The sequence below is a fragment of the Myxine glutinosa genome, chromosome 10 (assembly GCF_964187855.1).
Source record: "Myxine glutinosa chromosome 10, kmMyxGlut1.1, whole genome shotgun sequence".
Classification (NCBI taxonomy): domain Eukaryota; kingdom Metazoa; phylum Chordata; class Myxini; order Myxiniformes; family Myxinidae; genus Myxine; species Myxine glutinosa.
Genome location: NC_136270.1, coordinates 90199079 through 90224078, shown reverse-complemented (window position 1 = coordinate 90224078; position 25000 = coordinate 90199079). Strand labels below are relative to the sequence as shown.

The following is a 25000-nucleotide window of genomic DNA, read 5'->3' as shown; positions in this document are numbered from 1 at the left end:
ACAACATTTGAGAGCAGGGACCGAGAGACATGGAGACATCGAGAGAACTGTGGGAGGGAGAGGGCTTTGGGGGGGAGGCATGGGAAGGGGGGGGGGGGGTGGGAGAGGTATAAAACATATGGACACTGCCAGGACTTCCAGGAAAGAAGTTGGAATTTCAAACAAGGTGGATCTGGGGTGAATTAGTGGGGGTAGAAAAGATCAAGGTTTTGGATGGGGGAAGATAAGAGATGGTGGTGAACAGCTGTTTTAAAGACCTGGAGGGAGGAGTGTGATTGAAGTGAGTGTGGGAGTTTGTTCCAGAGGCGGGAGAAAAGAGGAATGAAAGAGTGAAGGTGAGCAGAGAGCCGAGATTTCGGCAGTTTAACCATCAGAGGGAGGCTGGCAGATCTTGTGAGACCTGTAGGAATATTTGGGGGACAGAGCACAGAGAGAGCTGGGGGAGCAAGGCCGGAGAGGAGTCAGTAGAAGACAGAAAGACCACCTACCTGCCTGCGGTGAGTGAGTGAAAGGCCCTCAGAGATAGCTTCATCGCGGGAGATTCCAATGATTCTGAAAGCTTTGGATTCAACAGCGTGAAGCCGAGCCAGGTGTGTGGCAGGAGCACCAGCCCATAGGGGAGAACAGTATTCCATTGAGCTGCGGATGAAAGCCTTGTATGTGGTGAGGAGCTCAGGTGTGCCTAGGAAGGACTTCGCACGACGGAGGATGCCCAGTCGGCGACTGGCTTTGGAGGCCAGCTTGGAAATGTGGTTTTCCCAAGAAAGATCATGGCAGATAGTGAGACCCAAAAGCTTGAGCGACAGAACTTCTTGGAGAGGATTGTTGAGAAAGTAGATGGGAGGGTTGTCCAGTCGATCTTTTCGGAGAGACATAGTAAGAGTGTGAGATTTGTCAGGATTGAAAGACATGTTCCACTTGTTTGACCAGTCTGTGATTTTGTCCAGGTCTTCAGAGAGTGAGGAGGCTGCAGACAGCCGATCTGAGGGAAGAGGAATGGTGCGGCAGAGAGTGGAGTCTTCAGCAAAGAGATAGAGAGGATTTTCCAGAGAGTCGGAGAGATCATTGATAAAGACCAGAAAAAGCACAGGGCCCAGCACACTGCCTTGGGGAACTCCAGCCTGAACAGGAAGGGGAGATGAGAGAAATCCATTCAGGGCCACACGTTGACTACGACCAGAGAGGAAGTCCGCAAGCCATGCATGGAGATTTCCATGGATACCATAGGAGGAGAGTTTGGTGAGCAGAGCTGGGTGCCAGACCGTATCGAAGGCACGTGATATGTCAAGGGAGACAGCTCTGATTTCCTGTTTGGCATTGAGGACCTCCATCCATCGTTGAGACAGCAGAAGCAGCATGTCCAGAGTAGAGTGACCTGGTCTGAAACCAAATTGATGATCAGAGATCAAGCCATTGGAGAAGAGGAAAGATTTCATATCCGAAGCAATGATGGATTCCATGACTTTGCTGATAATTGGGAGCAGGCTGATTGGTCTGTAGTTGCAAGGATCTGTTTTTGCACCTTTTTTGTGTAAAGCGGTAATGTTTGCTGATTTCCAGGATGCTGGCAGATGACCTTGAGCAAAATATAGGGTGAAAAGAACAGAGAGAGGGTGAGATAAAGCGGCAGAGCAGGATTTTAGGACCCGTGGGCTGATGCCGTCTGGTCCAGTTGCAGAATCACAGTCGAGGTTTGACAAAAACTCCACCTTGTCAGGAGAGAAGGACACAGAGTCCAGGAGCAGTTGGGTTCGACTTGGAAAGGTGGGAACAGAGAGAGATGGGTTTGGGACTAAGGATTTTGAGGCAAACACTGAGTTGAGGCATTCGGCTTTGTCACGTGCGATGTCAACTGTGTGGCCATTTGAGGTAAGGGAGGGGATGGAGGGGGAACAAACACCAGAAAAGGATTTGACCAGACGCCACCAGGATTTGGAGGAAGGAGACAGGTTTGAGAGTTCATTCTTGAGTGAGGAGAGATAGTGCTTCCTGGCACTCCTGAGGGTAGACACACACTTGTTCCGAGCTTGGTGGAAGGAACTGAGATTGCCTTCAGTTGGATTAGCCTTCCAAGAGGCAAAGGCAAGTTGTTTCAGGGCAACTGCCTCACCACAAGATTCAGTGTACCATGGACGGGAGGAAGGGTAAGACAACTGAAGGCGAGATGGGATAAATCTGTGCATGAGAGAGAGCAGTTTGCTTTGGAAGAATACCCAGGAAGAATTGATGTCAGAGGCAGTGGAGATGGGAGACCAATCCAGACGATTGATGGCTGCTTGAAGGCCGTCCCAGTCGGCCTGAGTGAAATGCCAGACTCGTCGACGCTGAGGAGGCTCTCTGAGAATGGCCAGAGAGATGTCCACTTTGACAAGCACATGATCAGAAGAACCGATTGGAGCAGAAGAAGAGCAGCAGACATTAGCAGGGAAGTTTGTCATAATCAAGTCTAGAAGAGAAGATACTCCATTGGCTGAGATCCGGGTCGGGAAATTGACAGATTGTGTCAATCCCAGTGAGTCACAGAAGTCCTTTGCTGAGGTGCCATGACTGGTGAGAGAGGAACCCACACCCAACCAGGTGGCATGATGACAGTTAAAGTCACCACATATGAGGAAGAGAGAGTTGGGATGAGTGGATAGAAGTTGGTCCATGTTGTCAGACAGTGAAATGTAGATGGAGTCATCACTGTTTGGGGGACGGTACAGAACACATATGAACAAAAGGTGGGAGCGGAGAGGAAGCCGTAGCCAGAGGTACTCCTGGGGGTGAGGAGGAGAGAGGGCAGTGCAAGGAGAGTGAGGAAAGAGTTTTTGATAAAGATAGCCACCCCACCACCAGGCCGAGGCTCAGGTCTATCATACCGGAGGAGGGAGTAACCAGGAAGAGGTATTAAGGAATCAGAGACATCTTGAAGAAGGAAAGTCTCTGTTAAGCAGATCAAGTCTGGATTGTCAGAAGCAACCTGTATGGAGAGATCAGTCATGTTTGAGCGAAAGCCCCGGATGTTTGAGGTCCATACCGTTAATGAAGAGAGACGGGGAGCATCGGGTACAGGACAGGGGAGGGCAGAGGTAGGGTAAGATGAAGGATGAGAGGGGGAGGTAGGGAGAGCAGTTGATAGTGTGTCAGAGATTGCAGAAGAGTTCCAAGAAAGGGAAGGATGAGGCGGATGAAAGGTTTGATGGTGAAGGGATGAGGCACAGTGAGGGGTTGTTTGAGGGGGGGCAGAGGAAAGTAGAAGGTTGGGGGGGGTGGAGGTATGAGATCGAAGAGAGACGAAGTGGGGAGGAGGCAGCTTTGAGGAGGAGGGGGGAGGAGGGAGAATTGGAGAGGAATAGTATGGGGGGAGATTTGAATGGGAGGGGTTGGGGGGGGAGTTTTGAAGGGGAGGAGTGAGGGGGTAGTTTAGGAGGGGAGGGGCAAGGGGGGAGTTTAGGAGTGTAGGGGCGAGGGGGGGGATTTGGAGGGGAGGGGCAAGGGGGGAGTTTAGGAGGGGAAGGGCAAGGGGGGAGTTCAGGAGTGGAGGGGCAAGGGGGGAGTTTAAGAGTGGAGGGGCAAGGGGGGAGTTTAGGAGTGTAGGTGCAAGGGGGGGATTTGGATGGGAGGGGCAATAGGGGAGTTTAGAAAGTGGATGATTAATGAAAGACGAACATTGAAAACAAATTGGGTTTGTTGTGATTTTCAAGTTTGCAATCCGATTCAGAACGATGGAGGAGGGATGGAATGAATGTGAATTTAGACCATGTAGTGAGGGAGACGTATAAGATATTGAATTTCTTTTTTTTGAAGTGGAATGAGTTGGAGAGGAAATTGAGAAAAGCCTTTTAAATAGGAAGAAAAACAGCGTGTTGTAAAATACCACTGAGTAAAACACTGAAGGGGAAAGGTTAAACATATTTAAATAATATTTAAACAGAACCGTGAACAATCTTATATGCACAAAATACCAACGGGGAGAGAGCCGAGAGGGGCCACCCACGAGTCACGTGAACAGGGCAAACGGTGGATGGCAAGGAGATAATGGGGGCGGGGCGAACAGCACACCTGGACAGAAAATACAGGATGAGACAACAGTACACGTGGAGAAAGGAAAATAAATGTTTTTGGTTTTGTTTTTTTGTTTTTTTGGGGGGGGGGGGGTGGGGATTTAGAACGTTAGACAGAGTATTATGTTCGGGGAAGAAGGGAAAAAACTAAGAGCCAAGCAAAACACGCTTAAGTTAACAAACACCGACGGGGGTACAACTACAAGGCCGCACACGAGGAGCAGAACACGATTAATTAATTACGAGTTACAGGAAATTCAAACCAAAACTAACTATAATCAAACAATAACGCATGGACGATAAAATAACGAGTTGAAATTTGACAATCTATCTGGGGAAATGGGGGAGAAACACGTGGTCGAAGAACGAACGAACGAATAAGAATGAATAAACGAATGAGAACATTCAACAATATTGATAGATAAAGGTGATATAATATAACAAATATCGGGAAACATTTACATTTTGTAGTCCATTGTATCATTGAAATAAACATAAATGCAAATTTCGCATGTGGAAAAAGTAAGTACACCCTTGGCTCTAATAGGTGGTTTTGCCCCCTTTGGCAGAAACAACCTCAAGTTGGCGTTTCTTATAACTGTCTACCAGTCTCTGACATCGACTGGGAGAAATTTTTGCCCACTCCTCCATGCAGAATTCTTTCAGCTGTGCGATGTTTGAGGGGTTTCTTGCATGCACAGCTCGTTTCAAATCCCCCCACAACATCTCGATGGGATTTAGATCCGGGCTTTGACTTGGCCATTCCAGAACCCTCCATTTCTTTCTTTGCAGCCATTCGTTGGTGGATTTACTTGTATGTTTAGGGTCATTGTCATGTTGCAAGGTCCACCTTCGGTTGAGCTTCAACTATCCGACAGATGGCCTCACATTATCCTCAAGCACCCTCTGGTACAATGAAGAATTCATAGTGAATTCTATGATGGTGTGCTGCCCAGGCCCTGATGCAGCAAAGCTGCCCCAAACTAGTGCTGTTAGCTAGATTCAAAATCCCGTCTCGGAACCGTCTCGATAAATTTTCAATTTTCATAACGGGATCTCGGATCGGCTCGGTTCCCGGCAAAGTAAAAAAAAAAAAAAAATAAATAAAAAATAATAATAATAATAAGGCTTCAAAAATAATGGAATTTCATTACAATATATAAATCTTGTGGGGATATATAAATATATAAACTGTTGTTTTTGCTGTTTTTGCTGTTGTGCTGTTGTGTTGAATTTTTGCTGTTGTGCTGTTGTGTTGTGTTGTGTTGTGCTGTTGTGCTGTTTTTGTCTTTCCCTCGCGGTCCCCATGTACTGTCTTTCCCTCGCGGTCCCCATGTACTGTCTTTCCCTCGCGGTCCCCATGTACTGTCTTTGTCTTTCCCTCGCGGTCCCCATGTGCTGTTTTTGTCTTTCCCTCGCGGTCCCCATGTACTGTCTTTCCCTCGCGGTCCCCATGTACTGTCTTTGTCTTTCCCTCGCGGTCCCCATGTACTGTCTTTGTCTTTCCCTCGCGGTCCCTATGTGCTGTCTTTGTCTTTCCCTCGCGGTCCCCATGTGCTGTTTATGTCTTTCCCTCGCGGTCCCCATGTACTGTCTTTCCCTCGCGGTCCCCATGTACTGTCTTTGTCTTTCCCTCGCGGTTGTCAGCTCTTTCACGAGCCTCGATTCAGTATAGGAAAAAAAAAAAAAAAAAAAAAAACACAACAACAATGAAAAAAATTCATTTCTGATGTTGAGTACTTAAATTCCGACTTAGCTTCCATTTACCGGGATGAAATAAAATACACCGCCTACATGCAGATGATCGGCCACCGACGGGACCGGGTTATCTCATTACAGTTTGTATTGTCGTGTAATTTCTTGCTCGGAATGTCAGAGAGAGGGAGAAAATGTTTCTGCCCAGGCATATTCGAGTCCCGGTTGGAGTTTCATTATCATTTTGTGAGTTGTGATCGCCAAGGGGCTCGCTCCCCCTCCCCGTTCCCCGTTCCCCTCCCCTCCCCCGCCCGTCAATGCCGGGTACTTCTGCTAGTAAATTATAAAGCAGGCGGTGTAGTGATCACCCCCCCCCCCCCCCATCCTTATTTTGACTCTGTGACTAAAGTAAACGTAATCAACTTATCAGGCCTAAAGTGGAGATAAGATAACCAAAATACTTTCACATTCAAACCGTCAAACCAAACCCCGAGGGATTCTTACAATTTATAGATTTAGCGTTGCAATTAAAACATAAACGTTCATCAAAAACTCATTTCATAAAACTACATAATGTATTGTACTTGTATTAATACATTGTGTGTAGAATAATCCGTTATAAACGTGTTTTTAATCGAAATAAACATCGTCCCTCCATTCACGGGGCCTCGAGCGAGTCCCTCGATATTAATGTGCAAAAGACCATAGCAACCACATTCCGTAACTCGTCTCCAAGGACGGACACGTGACCGCAGCGTAGCGGGGCGAGGCGGAGTGATACAGCGGAAGGATTCAACGGTTTAAATGAAGCCGCGATGCGGCGGATTTTCATTGTGACCTTCATCCAGATTTCGTTACCTCCGCCACCAAAGGTGGATGGAGGTTATGTTTTCACTCCTGTCTGTTTGTCCGTTTGTTTGTGAACAGAATATCTCAAAAAGTTGTGGACGGATTCGGACGAAATTTTGTGGAGATGCAGCGTGTGTGACAAGGACGACATGATTAGATGTTGGTGAAGATCCGGATTCGGAATTCGGATTCGTTTGTAGTGCATTGTTTGTTGACGAGGGGAAAATCCTGGAACAGTGAGTTTACTTTATCTATCATCGTTTGTGTCAGTTCAGCTGCACTTGCGAAAAATGATGCTTGTGCAGAAGCAGAGTAATGAAAGCAAGGCTCAATAAATGCCTCTATTATGGAAAATATCTGAAAGAAGTTGGAATTTTAACCGGGATTTTTTTACCGAGAAATTGCGTTAATCAATTTATCTCGGGACCGTCCCGAGACCGTCTCGAAAGCCGAAACCGCCGGGATTTCGTCCCGGTCTCGGCTCGGTTGACAGCCCTACCCCAAACCATATTTCCACCACCATGCTTTACAGTTGGTATCAGGTTCTTGTGGTCAAATGCTGTCTTTGATTTTCGCCAAACATGTCTTCTGGTACTGTGGCCAAATAGCTCTCCCTTTGACTCATCTGTCCAGAGCACATTGTTCCAGAAGTGCTGGTCTTTGCCGAGGTGTTCATTGGCAAACTTTAGTCTTGCCCTGATGTTCTTTCTGGACAGCAAAGGGTTCCTCCTGGCACACCTCCCATGTAGATCAAATTTGTGCAGCCTCTTTCTAATGGTAGACTCGTGCACTTTGACATCAACAGTGGCAAGAGCTAACTGTAGGTCCCGTGATGACATTCTGGGGTTCTTAGAGACTTCTTTCAGCATCTTGCGGTCTGCTCTCGGGCTGAACTTGCTGAGGCGGCCTGGCCTGAACAAGTTGGCAGTTGTTTGGAATCTTCTCCACTTGTAGATGATCTTCTGCACAGTCGAATGATTGATTTCAAATTGTTTGTAGATCTTTTTAAATCCCTTCCCAGACTCGTAGGCATCTATAACCTTATTTCTGAAGGCCTCAGAGAGCTCTTTTGATCTAGGCATGGTGACGCCATACACTTCAACACCAAAGAGCAAACCAAACTAAATGTCTGAGGTTTAAATAAGACGGGTTCCTCCAAAATCCTCTCTAACGATGTTCTAAACATTTGCACCTGAGCTGGTGCACCTGATTCTAATTTTAGGTATTTGAAGTAGCGATAAATGTAGGGGTGTACTTACTTTTTCCACATGCGAAATTTGCATTTATGTTTATTTAAATTATACAATGGACCACAAAATGTAAATGTTTCATGATATTTGTTATATTATATCACCTTTATCTATCAATATTGTTGAAATAAAGATCAAATAGCTGTATGTTGAAATATGTTGAAAAAGTCAAAGCTTTACATGGGGTGTACTTACTTTTTCACGTGACTGTATACAGTAGTTGTACACGAGAACACAAATCAATCTCCTGGCACTTTCATAAACCTTCCGTTTAGTGGTACTTGGGGAAAAATCTTTATGCGTGTTTCTATGGCCTAAGGGCAGAGTAACTGTGAGATTTAAAAAAAAAATTTATGGGGAGTTTACTCGTCACTCAAAGTTGGGGGCTGCAAAGATTCAGCATTCATGCTGACTCATGCCCTAAGGGCAGATTAACTGTGAAATTCATCATTCAGACAAACATGGTAATGCCTAGCGCTATTTGTTTAGTGCAAAACACAAAGCAACAGTTAAGACCCTTCCCACGTCCTTTTTCTAAAGACAGCATGGGGTAAGGTGTTCTTTGAACATTCTTGTTACTTGCAAAATCGAACACTTTTCAAGTATAATGGTTGGTCTTGTGCATTATTCTGTCTATCTGTTTGTCTGTCAATCGCCTACAGGTCAAAATTTTAAACTGATCTTCACGAAACTTCACCAGATGGTAGAGTTGGTCATAAGAAAGAAGCCTATTGATTTTGAGGTTAAACGTCATCTTGAATTATTTTTTTTAATTGTCAATTTTCATCCGATTGACTTGAAAATTAAACAGCAATTGCATAGTGCCTCACTGAAATGGGAAAACGACTATTTTAAAGGTCAAAGGTCAACAAGGTCAAACTTCTAAAATCATCAATTTTTGTCTGAAAAATTGTACATTTTCATCCTATTTAACTTGGGGGTTAAACAGCAATTACACAGTTCATTACTGAATTGGGAGACAAACTATTTTTGAGGTAGAAAAGCCAAAGGTCAACTCGATGTCAAACTTCTAGTATCATCAATTTCCATCTAAAAAATCATCAATCTTAATCCGATTGACCCGAGCTTTGATTAAAATTGTCAATGTTAATCTGAATGAAATGAACAATTTGATGTATCCATGGCAACTTTTTATTTTGGGGAGGGGTGGATTTTGCAAGTATCGTGCTCTGCATGACGTCTTCTTGTTTGTTTGTAATGCTCCTTTTACATTTCCACCGCCTAGTTCCATTTCCCCCCAAAATCAGCATTGAATGTCACACACGAAAGGTCAACACCACAATAAAAACTTTCCGTTTTTCATGAAATTGATGTAAAAACATGAAATAACAATGATTTGGGTGATTGTTGGTCGGGTGCCTCAGTGGGGAGAAGAGCAGAGCTTGGACTGGGCATGTACGTTTGAAGGTCCATGCTACGATCGGAGGTTGGTGTTCTGTTGGAAACTGAAGCTTTTACTTATAAATATTTATTTCACACACACAGAATGGAAATGAATACACAAAGGGTCCTCGGTCTCTGTGGAACTACACTAAGTCTAACGAGTGGTTGCATGATCCTGTATGATCTTGTATAAGAAGATAAGTGGGCCATTTGGCCCATGATTGCTGTGTTGCTCTCCCAGGTTAATTTTTACTCCAGATGTAAAACGTCCTTTTCTGGGCTCATTTTTTGGGGGGGTGCTTCTTTCCCTGTCAATTCTTCCTCCAAATGTCCCTCTTTATCCTTCCACCCTGTTGGTGTATTTTTCTCCATTCCTCTGTTCATGTATTTATGGCATTGCTTATTTATGACCTAATATTAGATAACAACAAAGTTATTGATGCTTGTTTACTAAAGTCTAACCCGGTCTTGATACGATGACCCCAACTTACATGCATACATGCATACATACATACATACATACATACATACATACATACATACATCCACATGCCACAGTGGTTAAGTAGTTAAAAATTCGGTGGGTAAACCTAAACTATATGACAGTTGAGGCTGTGAAGCAGGCAAACTAGAAGGCTAATGACTAAGCCGTAGCAGCGCATTTGCAGGCCGCTCCCGCAGGATCCGTTTGCTGTCACTGTGCTGAGGGACCGTTTCTGCAAAACAACATTTATATGGGAGACTGTGAAGTGAAGGATCTCTGGCAGGCTCCTGCGAGATGATCAGCTATCTTACGAGAAGGCAAACTGTCCTCGGGGCATATGACAAACGAAGCCACAGTGAGCCACCAACCAATAATAGACCTGAGGGCACCTCAATAAACTGATGAAATATTCCCACATGCTGGTCGAGTTATCTTGATCTAAGGACTCAATATAGATCCAGTGAACAAATCATACTAAAATACGCCATTTGGTGTCTGTCTGTTTGATGATTTTTTTGACTGCGATACATTTGATCGTTACTTCTCCAATCTCAACCAAACTTTACAGGATGACTAAGGGTTACATAATGAAGGTTATAGCACATTCATTTGCCTCCCACCCCCAAGGGGGTTTTCTTCCCCGAGCGGGTTTTCCCTGCCATTGCCGTCAATGGGGTTGCGTGTTGAGGTGTATATCGATGTTAAGTTAGCTTTATCGTGGCGTTTTTCCATGGACGCTTCTAATAACAAAACTAACAATCATAGCATATTATTAATGTTATTACAAAACAATATGAATACCATTAATGTTTTTCCTCCTTGAACAAACGTCGAGTCAACGTTTATAAATAGCTTATCATGGCGTTTTCGTGGGAGCAACGGCTTCCACCAGAGGTAAAAATATTATAAACCACAAACACATATGATTAGCTTTATAAACAGTCGCTAATGCTGTTTATAACACGAAATAAAGAAATTTGGAGGAATCCCGACATTCGTGAGGTAGGTTTTATTTACAGAACTGAGCGAAGATCTACTGTGCTCTATATACCCCACAAGGGTTGGGTTAATAACATCACCCTTCCTGCTGCTAACATGGCGTTTTTCGTGGTGAACTTTTGAAACTGGCTCCTGCTGTTTAACACAAAACTGAAAGGGAGGAAGCCTGGGTTGTGCTCATTTACCAAGCAGATAGCTAGCGCTTGCCAAGCCAGCCGTTCATTAATGGTTTTGAATGGAGTGTTTGCTCGAATACTTAAACCACTTGGCGATCTCTCCACAAGAAACTTGGTAAATGAACACACACCCAATATTCTTGAGACCCGACCATAGATCGACTGTAATCCATATACCCCAAAGAGGAATGACCCTTCCTGCCCCTCCCGGAGTCTGCGGGTGTACTGGTATAGCAAATTTTGGCAAACAGGATGACTGGTCCGTCAGCGAAGCGACAGGTATGCTCTGCTAGTATCCCAGTAATATAGATAACTACTTGAGGTATGCTCTACTAGTATTCTAGTAATATAGATAACTGCTTGAGGACTAGCTCTGTGCTTAGATCCAGGGGCGTCGGGGGGGGGGGGGGGGGGATCAGGTGGGGTCGCCGCCTCATGGCCCGGGGTCCGTTGAGGGGCCCGAGCTTCGCCTGTAATTTTTTTTAAACAGTGCAGTGAAACCTCTCATCGTCTCATCCGCATTTCGTCATCGTTACATTTAAACCCAGAAGATTTCCTTGCCGGCTTTCTTGTCGGAAACAAAACAACATTTACCGCTGTTAATGGTAGTTTCAAACTTTACAGAAAATGGTTATTAACCAGAAATGTGCTTTCCAAAAAACATTATTAACCATCTTGTCACGTATTTTTTGCCAATATTATTATAAGGGAGAAGTAGTGTTCAACAGTCGAGGGTGTGAATTATGTACTATTTCAGGCCGTTTGTCTGGAGCATTTCATGACGCTTTGGACAATTGGACCACACTGTATGTTCCGTACTCTGCAACATGTATGAAGTGCACCAGTTTCTGGTTCGTAAATTACAGTGTATTTGTTTTTAATTCACGGTTTCATTATTATTCTGCAAGTTTGTGCACAAATGTTTGTTTTAAGAAACGATTATTTCACACTAAATGCCATTTCAATTCTTGATCTAGGGGGCTCAAAGACCCCTTTTGCCCAAGAGAACAGAAACTTGAGACAGCTGTTGCATGGACAGACACCAACTTCAACTTGTATAACACGTATAGATTTAATACTTTATTTATTTACTTTTCAACACTTGTTCTGTGAGCTAAAAAGGCTGCAGCTGTGATTTTTTTTGCTTCATTTATGAACTCATTGCTACTCTAATTTAGGATCTTCATTAAAGAAAGTTCCTTAAAAAGTTATAAAAGAGAGAAAGGGTGGCGGTGGGGACCCCGAGGTTGTTTGCCTCTGGGCCCGTGCTTGGATCACATGGGCATGGCTTCAAATCGACACGTAACTCTCTCCCGGTAAGTGTCGGTACGGTGTCGTGTTTCAGCAATTTCCGAGGCTTGTTTCCCAAGTAGTGAGCATGCTGATCAAATACGAAAGCTGATGGCTTGAAGTGGTCCTCTTAAACAACACGATATTTTCAATGAACGTACATTTTGATGTTGATTTTGGTTGTTCCTAGGTTTTTCAACCACAAAGCACACAATCGTTGGCGATCTTTTTGTGGGTCAGGGATGAAAAAAAAAGAAGACTTTTGAGTTCTGTGAACAAATTTCTTGACAATCGAACAGTTAAAAGCTTGGCACATCGGCATCTTGCACGCTCGAATAACTTGTGATGAAATGCAGTTGTGCATGTCCGTCCATCCACGAGTTGTGTCCCCATGATGTCACGCAAATCGACGGAAGTAGGTCATTTGCATAATGGAATTGAAAATAGTCCGATTTTAAAACACGATTTTCCAGCTCATTATTCTCCCCCCAAAAAATATTTTTGTGCTAATGGGTCAGGGATATCATCCTCTAAAACATATCTCTTCAAATAATTTCAAGAGTGTGTCACTTAAAGATGTTTTACATCGAGCAAATCACATGTCAAAACAACCCATCGGCTCAATAATTTTCTCCATATTTCCGATCCTTACCTGACGTTTCCCTTGTTTGTGATGTATCATTGTATCGTCCTCTCACTCATGTCACAACTCCTGCATGAGCCTCGGTCTCTGTAAAAACAAAAAACATTCTGTGTTCATGTACTTCTTCTTAAATGCTTCCCCCCCGACTCTACCCTTCCATTTCTACCCCTTGTGTCGTCTGCCAAACTTTAACCTGCAATCTCTCAAATCTTTATTGGAACCGGATGCATCCAGTGAAGGTTACATGAGCTCACCTGGCCTGGGTTCATCACCATTTGATGCCTTCCTGGGTTCCATTCCAATCCCTGCCTGTGCATTCCTGATTTTGACAGTGCGATGTAGGCCAGCAATCCAGTAGATTAGGAGCTTGGTTAATTCACTACTATATCGACCTGATGTTTGTATGCTTCACATGGTGAAGCTGTTCTTGATTTGTGCTTTGGGATGAAAACCCGTCTTATCAACAGTGACGACACATCTGTCATCAACACTCATCATTCACTCTCGATCATTGGATGAGTCGTATTGGGTACGAGCATTTTGCTAATACCCACCTGGTTTAATCATCTGCTTTATCCTGTCAATATCACATGCTTTTTGCGGCTATCACTACCTACTGTACATGCCGACGACTGGGTATAAAGTATCGCATTGCATTCCGGCTTTTTTACTCCTTTGCATTTTTTCATCAGTTCAAAGAATTTACCTGAATTCAAACACATCCTCTTTTGTTTATGAATCATTTGTGCTTAGCTTTGTGGTAAATCTAATCTGCAAACCCTTTGATCCTTGAAGTAAAGGTACCTGCTAAACCGAGAAATAACCTGAACAACATAACCCCTGAGTGTTAGTTATACCCCCATGGGTTCGCAGTCTTCCTCTTAACTCCTGAAATCTTCTTTAGGCCTCACGCCAATACATATTCAATACGTTGGGGTGGGAGTTGGGAAGGGGATACTTTCTTTAAAATAGGAACCGTTGAAGCCATGCCTTGCCACGCGCCGATGTTTCTGTTTATTATTTATTTATTTATTCCATTATTGCTTGCTATTTCTTGCGGTTACAACACTTGAGAGAGATGCCTCCGTTATTCCTGCTAAGTTATTAAGTTATTCCATTGTTCTGTTGTTATTTGTTCTGGTTATTGGCCCTTCCAATTTCAGCAATTTGTTATGTTTTAATTGCCATGGCGGAGTCGGTGATTTTCTGTCATCATGGAAAATTCACGCAATCGGTGACTTGAAACGGATAATTTAATCTGACATGGAAAAAACGGAATGTAATAAATTACAGAAAAAGGTGAAAATTAGGCAAATTACAAATAAAACTAGAGTGAAGTCAATGGCGCGCCATCGCAAATCCCCATGCTTCCCACCTAAAGCAAGGTTGAAAGATGGCAAAAAGTTCCACCCGGAATGACTCGATATCAAATTCTGAGTTTAAGTTTTTTCCCTGTTTTGACCCCTGTGATCCATCCCGTGGGGCATGAACCACAGGTCAAATCCCAAAAAATTGTCACAAATTTCATGCAGCCCCCAATGTTGATTTGCAATATATAATGTTTAATTTTTAAAATGTTTTAAAATGTGCCTGTAATTTTCGTTTTTTGACCTTTTGACCCCACCCCAGGGGGTGGGGCCAGAAATTATACCATTGTTTCACCTCTGTGCCATGCGGTGATCATAACTAACAAGTTTTGGTGATTTTTTGCACAATCGTTTAGGAGGAGATAGCGTGACTGACGGAGTCGGTTTACAATCCCCCCCCCCCTACATTTTTTTCAAAAAGCGTGGGGATAATAATCACTAAACTGTCTGATTTTGTGTGTGTGATACTCCCCAGACGTAATTTCCAGAGCATAAGTACGAAAAGTATTAAAAAAAAAAAAAGATGTGCGAGGAATACCGTATATATACCCCAAGCACTTACACAACCAATGATCCGCTCATGTCAATCGCCGCTGCTTCGGACGACGCTGTGAATCTCAATTTCAATCTCAAATGTTGGCACCAAGTACTGAATAAAATTATATCTAACAAGATCTGAAGATTCCAGTCAAAGCGAAATTCGATTTTAAAGTCGCTCACCCTACTTTATTGAAAATTCGGTGCAAATGTTCCATGAAAATACGATCACAGGTGGAAACAAAATGTCAGACATCACATGCGCAAGTGTGCAACTTTAGAGAAACTTAATTTTTTATGGTGGAAAATCGTCAAAATGCAGGTGAGATTGCCAAAACGAATTAACAACATCTTACTATAATTCACCAAATGTCTGTCCGTCTGTTTGAAGGTACCGTAAAAACTGCTGAACCGATCAAAACGATATTTTGTGTGGGTAATCCTCCTAGGATCTCCAGGAGTAAAATAGGCTATTTCGTTTTCCCAATTTCAGCTTTGGTCTCCAGTATTCTCAGGTTCGGAATCCCGCATAACATTCACGTTCGCATAACGTCCATTGTGACGATGTTCTCATTGTGACGATGTATGGGTTCACGGTAGTGTTTGACGTGACGGTGTGAACGTAATTTCGTAATGTTTTTCGTTTCGTAACCCTTTAATGAACGTTTAATGCCCTTCGATGTCCGGGGCCACACGCTCGCTGCACTGGACGGGCCAGCGTGTACCTTGCCCTTCGCCGTCAGGCTCGGGTAAACCGCTGAGCCCCATCCGTGATGGGGACTGGAGCTTGAGACAGTGTCCTTCATTAAAAGTATAATAAACGCTGTCTCCATCGATCTTGCCAAGGCCGTAACAGCCGTAACGTTTAATCTCTACATGAGAGAATTCCACATAGCTATTTGGGTGGTGAATACGCTAACAGATCGCTGTCTCCATCGATCTTGCCAAGGCCGTAACACCTATCGGCTCAAAATCCTTTTAACTGTTGATTTGGTACAGTAACAAGTATCGGGAATTTGGTACACGTATCGGGAGTACATACGACATAGCGATTGTGAACACGATTATCGATCACGATTCACGATCATGATCATAGTGTATTGATCACGATTTGAAACACGATGGAATAATATTTACCGATATGAACAGTGATGTGGCTTTTATTGAAATTCTAAAGATACTGTTTAGATTTTGATGATTTGCTTGTGATATGATTCAACGGATGTTTATATGAATCGTTTAAAATTAAAAAATACCTTCAATTTCTGATATTTTGCATTTTCATTTGGGCTTCCCAATTGGAGCCCTGCCCGTAGGGCGGGTACCGTTGTTAGTAATAACAATCCCTGGTGTGTTTATGTCACTGTACATACTGATATGTCTGCAGACGTCTTCTGTAGGTGAGCATACACGGACATCATAATCAAGATTAAAATAGTCTGCTTATCTGTTTGCTTGTCGACTCAAAAACGGCTAGGCCGATCTCCACCAAATTTTGCATGTGTGCTGAGGGTACCCAGGGTGGGCCCCTAAATGTGTGTTATTTGCCCCAAATTTCATTTTGCACTTGTAGGTCATTCTATATGGGTGGTGCGGACCTTTTCCACGCAAAAAAAAAAAAGATAATGAAACAAAACCTTTTGTTGATCGATGTTAAATTTAATCTTGCTTGCTTATGAACTGTAAATGATAGAAGGGCTATTAAGGATGATGCCAGATACGAGGTGGTAGAGGAATGTGAGGCCATCAATTTGTTTGTCGTGAGAGAGGATCAGACCTTGTACTTGTCCCTCCTGCTGAGAAATAGCAATTACCTTACTCTCCGTTCCTGGAAGAAGCCCTGAGCTTGTGGAAATAGGTAAATAGTAACGCTAGTTAAAGAGACCAAAATATTTCGAATTTCCGAATTGGTTAAATACTTCTGCCACTCAAGCTAACCTCCGATGTCAAAGATACGACTCTTGATACGCCAAACTTGACTCCAGGTTGACTTGCTCTGTAAACGTATAATTTATGTTTGGAGGACAGTGTAATTATACTCTCCCTTTCGATTTGAGCAGGGCTACCTTTCCCAAGTTGTCTTGAGGGCATTGAGACGACCACAAATTATAGACTGGGACCAGGCAAGGCAGGCAGATTATCCCCTCCTTGAAAACCATGAGGGTGCAGCTGGGTTGTATTGATAATCCATCAGTAATATATCTCGTCATTCTCCTGAGATGAGTTTAATTGATAGAAACTCGGAATTCAAATCCTTGATGCTTGCTTGCTTCCTTCTGCTGGATTCGTACCCACAATATCCGAAATGCCTATCTTAGCGTCCTCAGAACTAGGCCACCACCATTACCAACGGTTGTTTGTGTGTGGTGTCAATTTTGTAGTGTGCTTTTGTGTTTGTGTTGTATTGTTTTATTTATGCTTTTATTATCACTGCCTTAAATATGTATTGCTAAATAATCTCAGCACAGATTACCTTTTTTTTTTTTTTTTAGATACTCCCTCGATGCCAAAAGACCAAGTAATGGTGTCCTGTGCGAAGAGACTCATCCTGGGCTTGCATCACACTTCAGCGGAGTTCATCGTGATGCAGGGACTGCTCTGCAAAATCGCCGGTACCTCCGTCATCACCAAGCCCTCTTGCTTGACTGCGAGAGGGGGTCTTTGCTTAGTGGGTACCTTGGAACAGGCACAGGAAGCGCACGTTCAAGCCTGGGCTATGGAGAAGCAGCTTCAAGTCCAAGAGCAAGTTTAACAGGAACCGTTATTGCCGGCGATACTTCACGGTCTGTCAGCAACAGAACGAGCGGCATAAGCGTTGGGTACGACGACCGCCTGGCGTCTGCCAGCCCTCGTTCCAGCACAGGCAGTCAATACGGCCTAACGATCAGTCCTCGTGCGAGCTTGACGAGCGCTGTTGAAGTGGATATGGGGCCATTGGGCCGCATGGTACCTCAGGTAACGTGTTGAACATCATGTTAATCACCTTGTGTACGAATCATTATGACACTGAGGTTAAACAGCATTGTCACTTTTATCATGAAATACAAGAAAAACGTTTTGATAAGATTATAGGATGCTATTCCACATACCTGAAGGCATAGAGGCAAGTTATACTTGATCCTAACTATTTGGAAAGACCATCTTGGTGATTTAAACCCAACTTTAACAGCTTTCTGTTTTTGAGTTCAAGCTATTTTGGACTGCAATATCACCAAGTAAAAAGGGCTACATTTTTGCTGCATTTCTATTGGTTTGAGCCTATCTGTGGACGTTCTTCAAAAGTGCTTGCAGGATTCATGTTTCATTCACTTTCACCACCAGTTTGACGTGAAGCAAGGCCTCTGTCGGCCTTCATTGGCCTTAAAGTGTGGAGGAGATGATTTTTGACCGGTTTTGAAGAAAACAATGAAGACTTTCAAGCAATCTTTTTTTTTTTTTCTATACAGTGTGGACACTTGTGGAGGAGCTAGATCACGGAACGGATCAGTATGTAACAGAACAAAAAGAATAGTAAAAGGAGAGGGGAGGGAGATGTACAGTGGGGTTGAGGGATAAAATAGAGGGAGACTTGGAGATATGCAGGATGTGGGGAAGAATGAGGGGCAGGGGAGGACACAGAGGGGGTGAGCAAGATGGACACAGCTGAAAACTCTCGTTCACAGAAGTGGAAGCAAAAACTGGAAACCTGGAGAGGTGGGCTTGGAGAGAGTTATTTGGGATAGAAAGGATCATGGCTGTGGGTGGAGAATATTTGCAAAGACCATTTCTGTGATTTAAACCCAAATTTAACAACTTTCTGTGGTCGTGTTAAAGCTATCTCATCTTGATATTCATTTGTGTGATTTACGAAATGCAATCCCTTGAGCATAATTGGGATTATCGCAAGTACATTATAACTGTGAAAATACACAATCAAAATTATGACCTTGCCCCTTGAGCATATGCCTTTGTTCTGAGGTCACATGGAGAGATGAGGTCATATGGAGCCCACCAATCAGACTTTTAGCTCGAGAGGCTAACCGGATGAGGTTTGATAAGTGGTGATGATAGATCAAGACTTTTCTTCTCCTCTAAAATACCCGACGATATTGATATCCACAATTCATTCATTTGTTTGTATGCAATGGCTGCGGGCTTGCATCTATCGATAGGATGGGGTGTGGAGGAGGCAGGGGGTGTAAGTTGATGCTGCCCTCACAGTTGCAGCAATAATTTGTAATTTGTTCAGTATGCTAGTGATAACTCCTCTATTCTTTGCAAAGGGCACCGTGGGATATATTATGTCCAACTAATGCCAGCAGACAGGACACTCAGTTTAATGTCTAATCGAGGGACGGCACACCCTGATGAATCGCTCTGTCTGCGAAACACCAGATTGGCAGTTTAAAGCTGACTCGAGATTCAAACCAAGGCTAGACAGCTTAGAGTTGAGTGTGCATACCTCTTTGCTATCCTACCAGCCCTGATGTCCACAAAGAGGTCCAATAAAATAGAGGTCATGTTCAAGACCACAGGCCAAAGCTGATTTATCAGTGATAATTGAAATGCGTAAAGTTAGCGGATTCCAACGTTCTTTTCTATTGGACTGGTCTGAATGCCCCCACTTCTTTCCCTTCATCTGAAGTTGGCCATTTGGTCTCCATCATTTACCTTCCCTTCCAGATCATCTTTTTGTGAATGCAGATATGCACCTTACCTTAACTCCCCCCAACCCCAACCCCTCCCAATGTCTTGTCATATGCATACTTAATAAATACTATCCTAGCATTAAAACTTTACGGCCAGAAATATTTTGTTTACTGCTGACACCACAGTGTTCATTCTAGTAATATGCACACTTATTCACCAAAGAACAATATCATGAATTTGTTTTGTGTTCCCAGGGATCAAACGTTACGTCGTTTTTTTTCATCAAGTTGCAAAATGCAATTCTTATTGAGTCGTGAATAATACGCTGCTGTAAAGGCCTAGCATAGCACTAGACGTAACGCCGTAATGACATCCCAGACGTAACACAGTTTTACTACACCATCATCTTACTAAATCCGTCATCCCGCCACTTCATGTCTGGCATTCATCCCATCACCTGTGGACGTCAGATCGTCATATATAGTCAGATATATGGGTTCTGGTGTTCAACTGTTGTCGGCGAAGTGATGGGATGGAGTTGAGTGCTGTACGCCAGGATGACGTGCACATCCATTACATCTAGCGCAAAGCTAAGCCTCTAGGATGTAATGATGTCCCAGAGAAAAGAGTGTGACAGACAGAGGGACGGACAGGCGCACAGAGAAATCCAATTACTTTAATATATAGATCTGGCTCCCAATCAGATGTGCAACACTCTGTAAATGTCACTACATTCCATTTATCACCACTCTACCTATTTATTTTGAACTCTTCTCCCTCTTATATTGGATGCATTTGCTCGTCTTTTTGGAATACTTGCGTCTTTTTGGCCTCACAATGTTTTTCTGCTCTTTCATATGAACAACAACCGACAACAAATCTGTAAGGCCTTCTTTTCTAATTGTATGTTCTCCTTATATTCAAGTTGGACAATGTAGCTTCCCAATTTCTCACTTGTATCATGAGGAACTGGGCTGTCGTGTTAAAAGGTTGCTTGTTACAACATTTTAAACTTGATTTTCAATTTAACGTATAAATATATGATCTGTGAATGCAAGCTTTCCGTTATTCATAATTATCATAAGCCTGTTGACGGCATTTTAATGAAACTAATGAACACATTTTTTTCCCCTCAGTTGCAAAATGCAGTTCTCATTGAGTCCTGATTCCTGCGCAATACACCACCGTGAAGGCCTAGCTTAGACTAGAGACACAGCTATTTCTGAGGGAGTCAGTGATTGGTTGAGGACCATCAGCTGGAGGGCAATACAATTCTGGAATTTGGCAACCGGAAATAAAATTGCATGTTTGCTCTCTTCCCTCTGGGACATGGTGTTCTACAAGCCCTATCTTGCATCTGGGGCATCATGTTCTAGCAAGCTCTTTTGCTTTGGTGGCATGGCCCTTGGATTCTGAAAAGGCTCTTGCTGGTGGGACACCTTCACCCTCCACCAATTGTGGCCTCGCTCTGCAAGCTTTCCTTTTCATGTCTGGGCGCCAAAGTCGCCGGAGGCATTATGTTTTTGGGTTGTCCGTCCGGCTGTCTGTCTGTCCGTTTGTCCATGATAGGTTTTCGTTACCGCGATAACTTAAGAACCGGTGAAGGAATTCAAATCAAACTTGGTACAAGTGTGCATAATGATGTAAATATTAACTGATTAGATTTCGGCATCGAGGTCAATGGAGTCTGTAATAGATTTTCATTACCGCAATAACTTCAAGGTGAGCCCAAACGCAATTTTTTTTTCGGAAAACCATTGTCTAATTTGAAGGGGGAAAAATGTTGAAAATTTTTGGCTACTCAAAAAGTATCGAAAAAAAGCCCTAAAATGTTGATTTGCGATTTCTCCAGTGACGTCACACCATAACCTCACTTTGATGTAAATGGTGCGAATCTCCACACAGATAGCAGTGTATTTCGAGCTCGGATTCCGATACCGATTCCACCGTGATTAGCATCTCCAGCATTAGTGCTCTAGCAAGCGCTTGTGCTTTAGGGACATAGCTCTTGGACTCTAAAATGGCCTACTTGTGGCCTTGCTCTGACTCTTTGATCTGCTGTTTGATGGAGGACAATTGGACTGCTGTTTGGCAGAGGATCACAAAGAACCAATGCAACAGCCATTCAACCATTGCCGGCAGCCTTATTTGGGCACCTGAGGCATCTGACTGATCTTCAACCTCAAATATGTATCATCTTCTAGAAATAAGCTTCCATCTCCTCATCTTAATATTCTGAAACCTATTTCTTCTCTTCAGCCTAATTGGTGCTTTTAAAAGGCACCGGGGAAAAATTTGGGTTATTGTGAGCTATAATGGCATCTTCCCTTCCGGTTTGATTGAAATTGTATATTCTCATTTGTCACTTGATTGGCCGGCCTTCATCCCATCTTGCATCCGCACGCTTTGACAAAGGGTTGGGTTAAAACCCAGGCGAACTCAATCTAACTGGGATGGCTAAATTATATGAAAATGATATCAGCAGCAGCACAGTTTTTGACCCGGGCTGAGTGGTGCATCGAAGCAAGGTAGATAGATAATAAGAGTGGTACTATCACTCACTGGAGGATCCCAAAACATAACGGGCAAAGTGCAGCATTTCCCTTGCCATGTTACAAGCAAGGCGTGCCGTATTCTGCAAAATGGACTTGTATTGCTTCTTCGCCGGGCTTTGCAAGGATCTTCTCAAAAAATACACATGCGGTGCCTTCAGAAAATATTCACACCTCTTGACTTTTTAAAAACATTTTGTTATGTTACAGCCTGAATTTAAAATGGATTAATTTGAGCTTTTTTGTGTTGCTGATCGACGCATAATATCCCATAATGTCAAAGTAGAATTTCCTTTTTAGAATTTTTTACAAAAACGAAAAAAAAGAAATATGGTATAGAAATATCTCATTTACTTAAGTATTCAATCCCCTGAGTCACTGCTTCGTAGAAGTGCCTTTGGCAGTGCTTACAGCTTCAAGTCTTCTTGGGTATGTCTGTATCAGCTTTGCACATCTGGATTTGGGGAGTTTCTCCCATTCTTCCTTGCAGATTTGCTCAAGCTATGTCAATTTGGATGGGGAGTGTTGGTGAACAGCAATCTTCAAGTCTTTCCATGGATTCTCAAAGGGATTCAAGTCTGGGCTTTGGCTGGGCCACTCAGGGACTTTCATGTTCTTGTTCTGAAGCCATCTCAGTGTTGCTTTGGCTGTATGCTTGAGGTCATTGTCTTGTTGGAATGTAAATCTTTTCCGCAGTCAAAGAAGAAGAACCACCTTTAGAGGCCATTTTTCCCCACAAAGCAGGGGTTGGCCTTTTTTGGGCACCGTGGTCCCCTTTTTTGAAGCAATGTTTTATGGCCGGATGCCCTTCCTGCCGCCAACCCTGTTAGTCGCCTCCTGCGACACACAGGGAATTACCAGTGAACTGGTACTCAAATTTGCCGACCTCGGAAGGATGACAGGCTGAGTAAACCCCCCTGGCGTTAATTCAGCGATCGATTGGGATTCAAACCCAGGATCCTAGGATCCCAAGCCAGCACCCTAACCGCTAAGCCAACACCAGTCGAAAGTCTTTTGCATTCTGAAGCAAGTTCTCCTCAAGTATTTGCCTGTGCCATTCATTGTTCCCTCTCTCATTTCAATTCTTCATGTCTCTACTGCTGAAAAGCATCCCCATTGCATGATGCTGCCACTACCATGCTTCATGGTAGGGATGGTGTTAGATGGGAGATGAGCTGTTCTCGGTTTCTGTCACATGTAGCACTTTTGTATTCAGGCCAAAGAGTTCAATTTTTGTCTCACCAAACAAACAGAATATTTTGGCTCATGCTCTTGGAGTCTTTCACATGCCTTTTTTCAAACTCCAGGTGTGCTGCCATGTGCCTTTTTCTCAGGAGTAGCTTCCATCTGGCCACTGTCCCATTAAGCCTAAATTTGTGAAGTTCTGCAGAGACTGTTGTCCTCTGTAGTTCTGTTAGAGTGGTCATTGAGTTATTGGTCACCTCCCTGACCAAGGACCTTCTTGCGCATATTTTTTTTTCTTCTTTTGTATACAAGATCGAGGCTCGTGAAAGAGTTAACATTAATCATACAAAAAGTCAAACCGACACATAAAACATATATTAATAAGGGGAGCGGTAGACAAGATGGGGAGAGAGGGGGAAGGACACAAATACAACATTTGAGAGCAGGGACATCGAGAGATCTGTGGGAGGGAGAGGGCTTGGGGGAAGGTGGGAGAGGTATAAAACATATGGACACTGCAAGGACTTCCAGGAAAGAAGTTGGCATTTCAAAAAAAGTGGATCTGGGGTGAATTAGTGGGGGTAGAAAAGATCAAGGTTTTGGATGGGGGAAGATAAGGGATGGTGGTGAATAACTGTTTTAAAGACCTGGAGGGAGGAGTGGGATTGAAGGGAGTATGGGAGTTTGTTCCAGAGGCGGGAGAAAAGAGGAATGAAAGAGTGAAGGTGAGCAGAGAGCCTAGATTTAGGCAGTTTAACCATAAGAGGGTTGCTGGCAGATCTTGTGCAACCTGTAGGAATATTTGGGGGACAGAGCACAGAGAGAGCTGGGGGAGCAAGGCCGGAGAGGAGTCGGTAGAAGACAAAAAGACCACTAACCTGCCTGCGGTGCGTGAGTGAAAGGCCCTCGGAGTTAGCTTCATCGCAGGAGATTTCTATGATTCTGAAAGCTTTGGTTTCAACAGCGTGAAGCCGAGCTAGGTGTGAGGCAGGAGCACCGGCCCAGAGGGGAGAGCAGTAATCCATTGAGCTGCGGATTAAAACCTTGTATGTGGTGAGGAGCTCAGATGTGCCAAGGAAGGACTTCGCACGGCGGAGGATGCCCACTCGGCGACTGGCTTTGGAGGTCAGCTTGGAAATGTAGTTTTCCCAGGAAAGATCATGGCAGATAGTGAGACCCAAAAGCTTGAGCGACAGAACTTCTTGGAGAGGATTGTTGAGAAAGTAGATGGGACGGTTGTCCAGTCGGTCTTTTCGGAGAGACGTAGTAAGAGTGTGAGATTTGTCAGGATTGAAAGACATGTTCCACTTGTTTGACCAGTCTGTGATTTTGTCCAGGTCTGCAGAGAATGAGGAGGCTGCAGACTGCCGATCTGAGGGATGAGGAATGGAGCGACAGAGAGTGGAGTCATCAGCAAAGAGGTAGAGAGGATTTTCCCGAGAGTCGGAGAGATCATTGATGAAGACCAGAAAATGCACAGGGGCCAGAACACTGCCTTGGGGAACTCCAGCCTGAACAGGAAGGGGAGATGAGAGAAATCCATTCAGGGCCACACGTTGACTACGACCAGAGAGGAAGTCTGCAAGCCATGCGTGGAGATTTCCATGGATACCATAGGAGGAGAGTTTGGTGAGCAGAGCTGGGTGCCAGACCGTATCGAAGGTTGCTCGGTTTGGTCGGATGGCTAGCTGTAGGAAGAGTCTGGGTAATTCCATATTCTTTCCATTTCCTAATGATGGAGCTCACTGTGCTCTTGGGAACTTTCACCACTACAAATTGTTTTATTCTTTTCCCCAGATCTATGACTCCTCATAATTATATCTCGGCGTTCTATGGACAGTTCCTTGGACTTCATGGTATAGTTTCTGCTCTGACATTCACTGTCAAATGTGGG

At 43.7% G+C, this 25000-nt stretch overlaps 1 protein-coding gene across 1 annotated transcript in view; it reads left to right on the top strand.

Moving 5' to 3' along the window:
• LOC137433979 (Wilms tumor protein 1-interacting protein) overlaps positions 1-25000 on the top strand; it is an 88962-nt gene that overhangs the window by 20247 nt on the left and 43715 nt on the right. The window contains exon 2 of the mRNA XM_068126526.2: positions 17233-17695. Coding sequence (XP_067982627.2) covers positions 17233-17695 — 463 coding nt within the window. The remainder of the gene's footprint in view (positions 1-17232; positions 17696-25000) is intronic.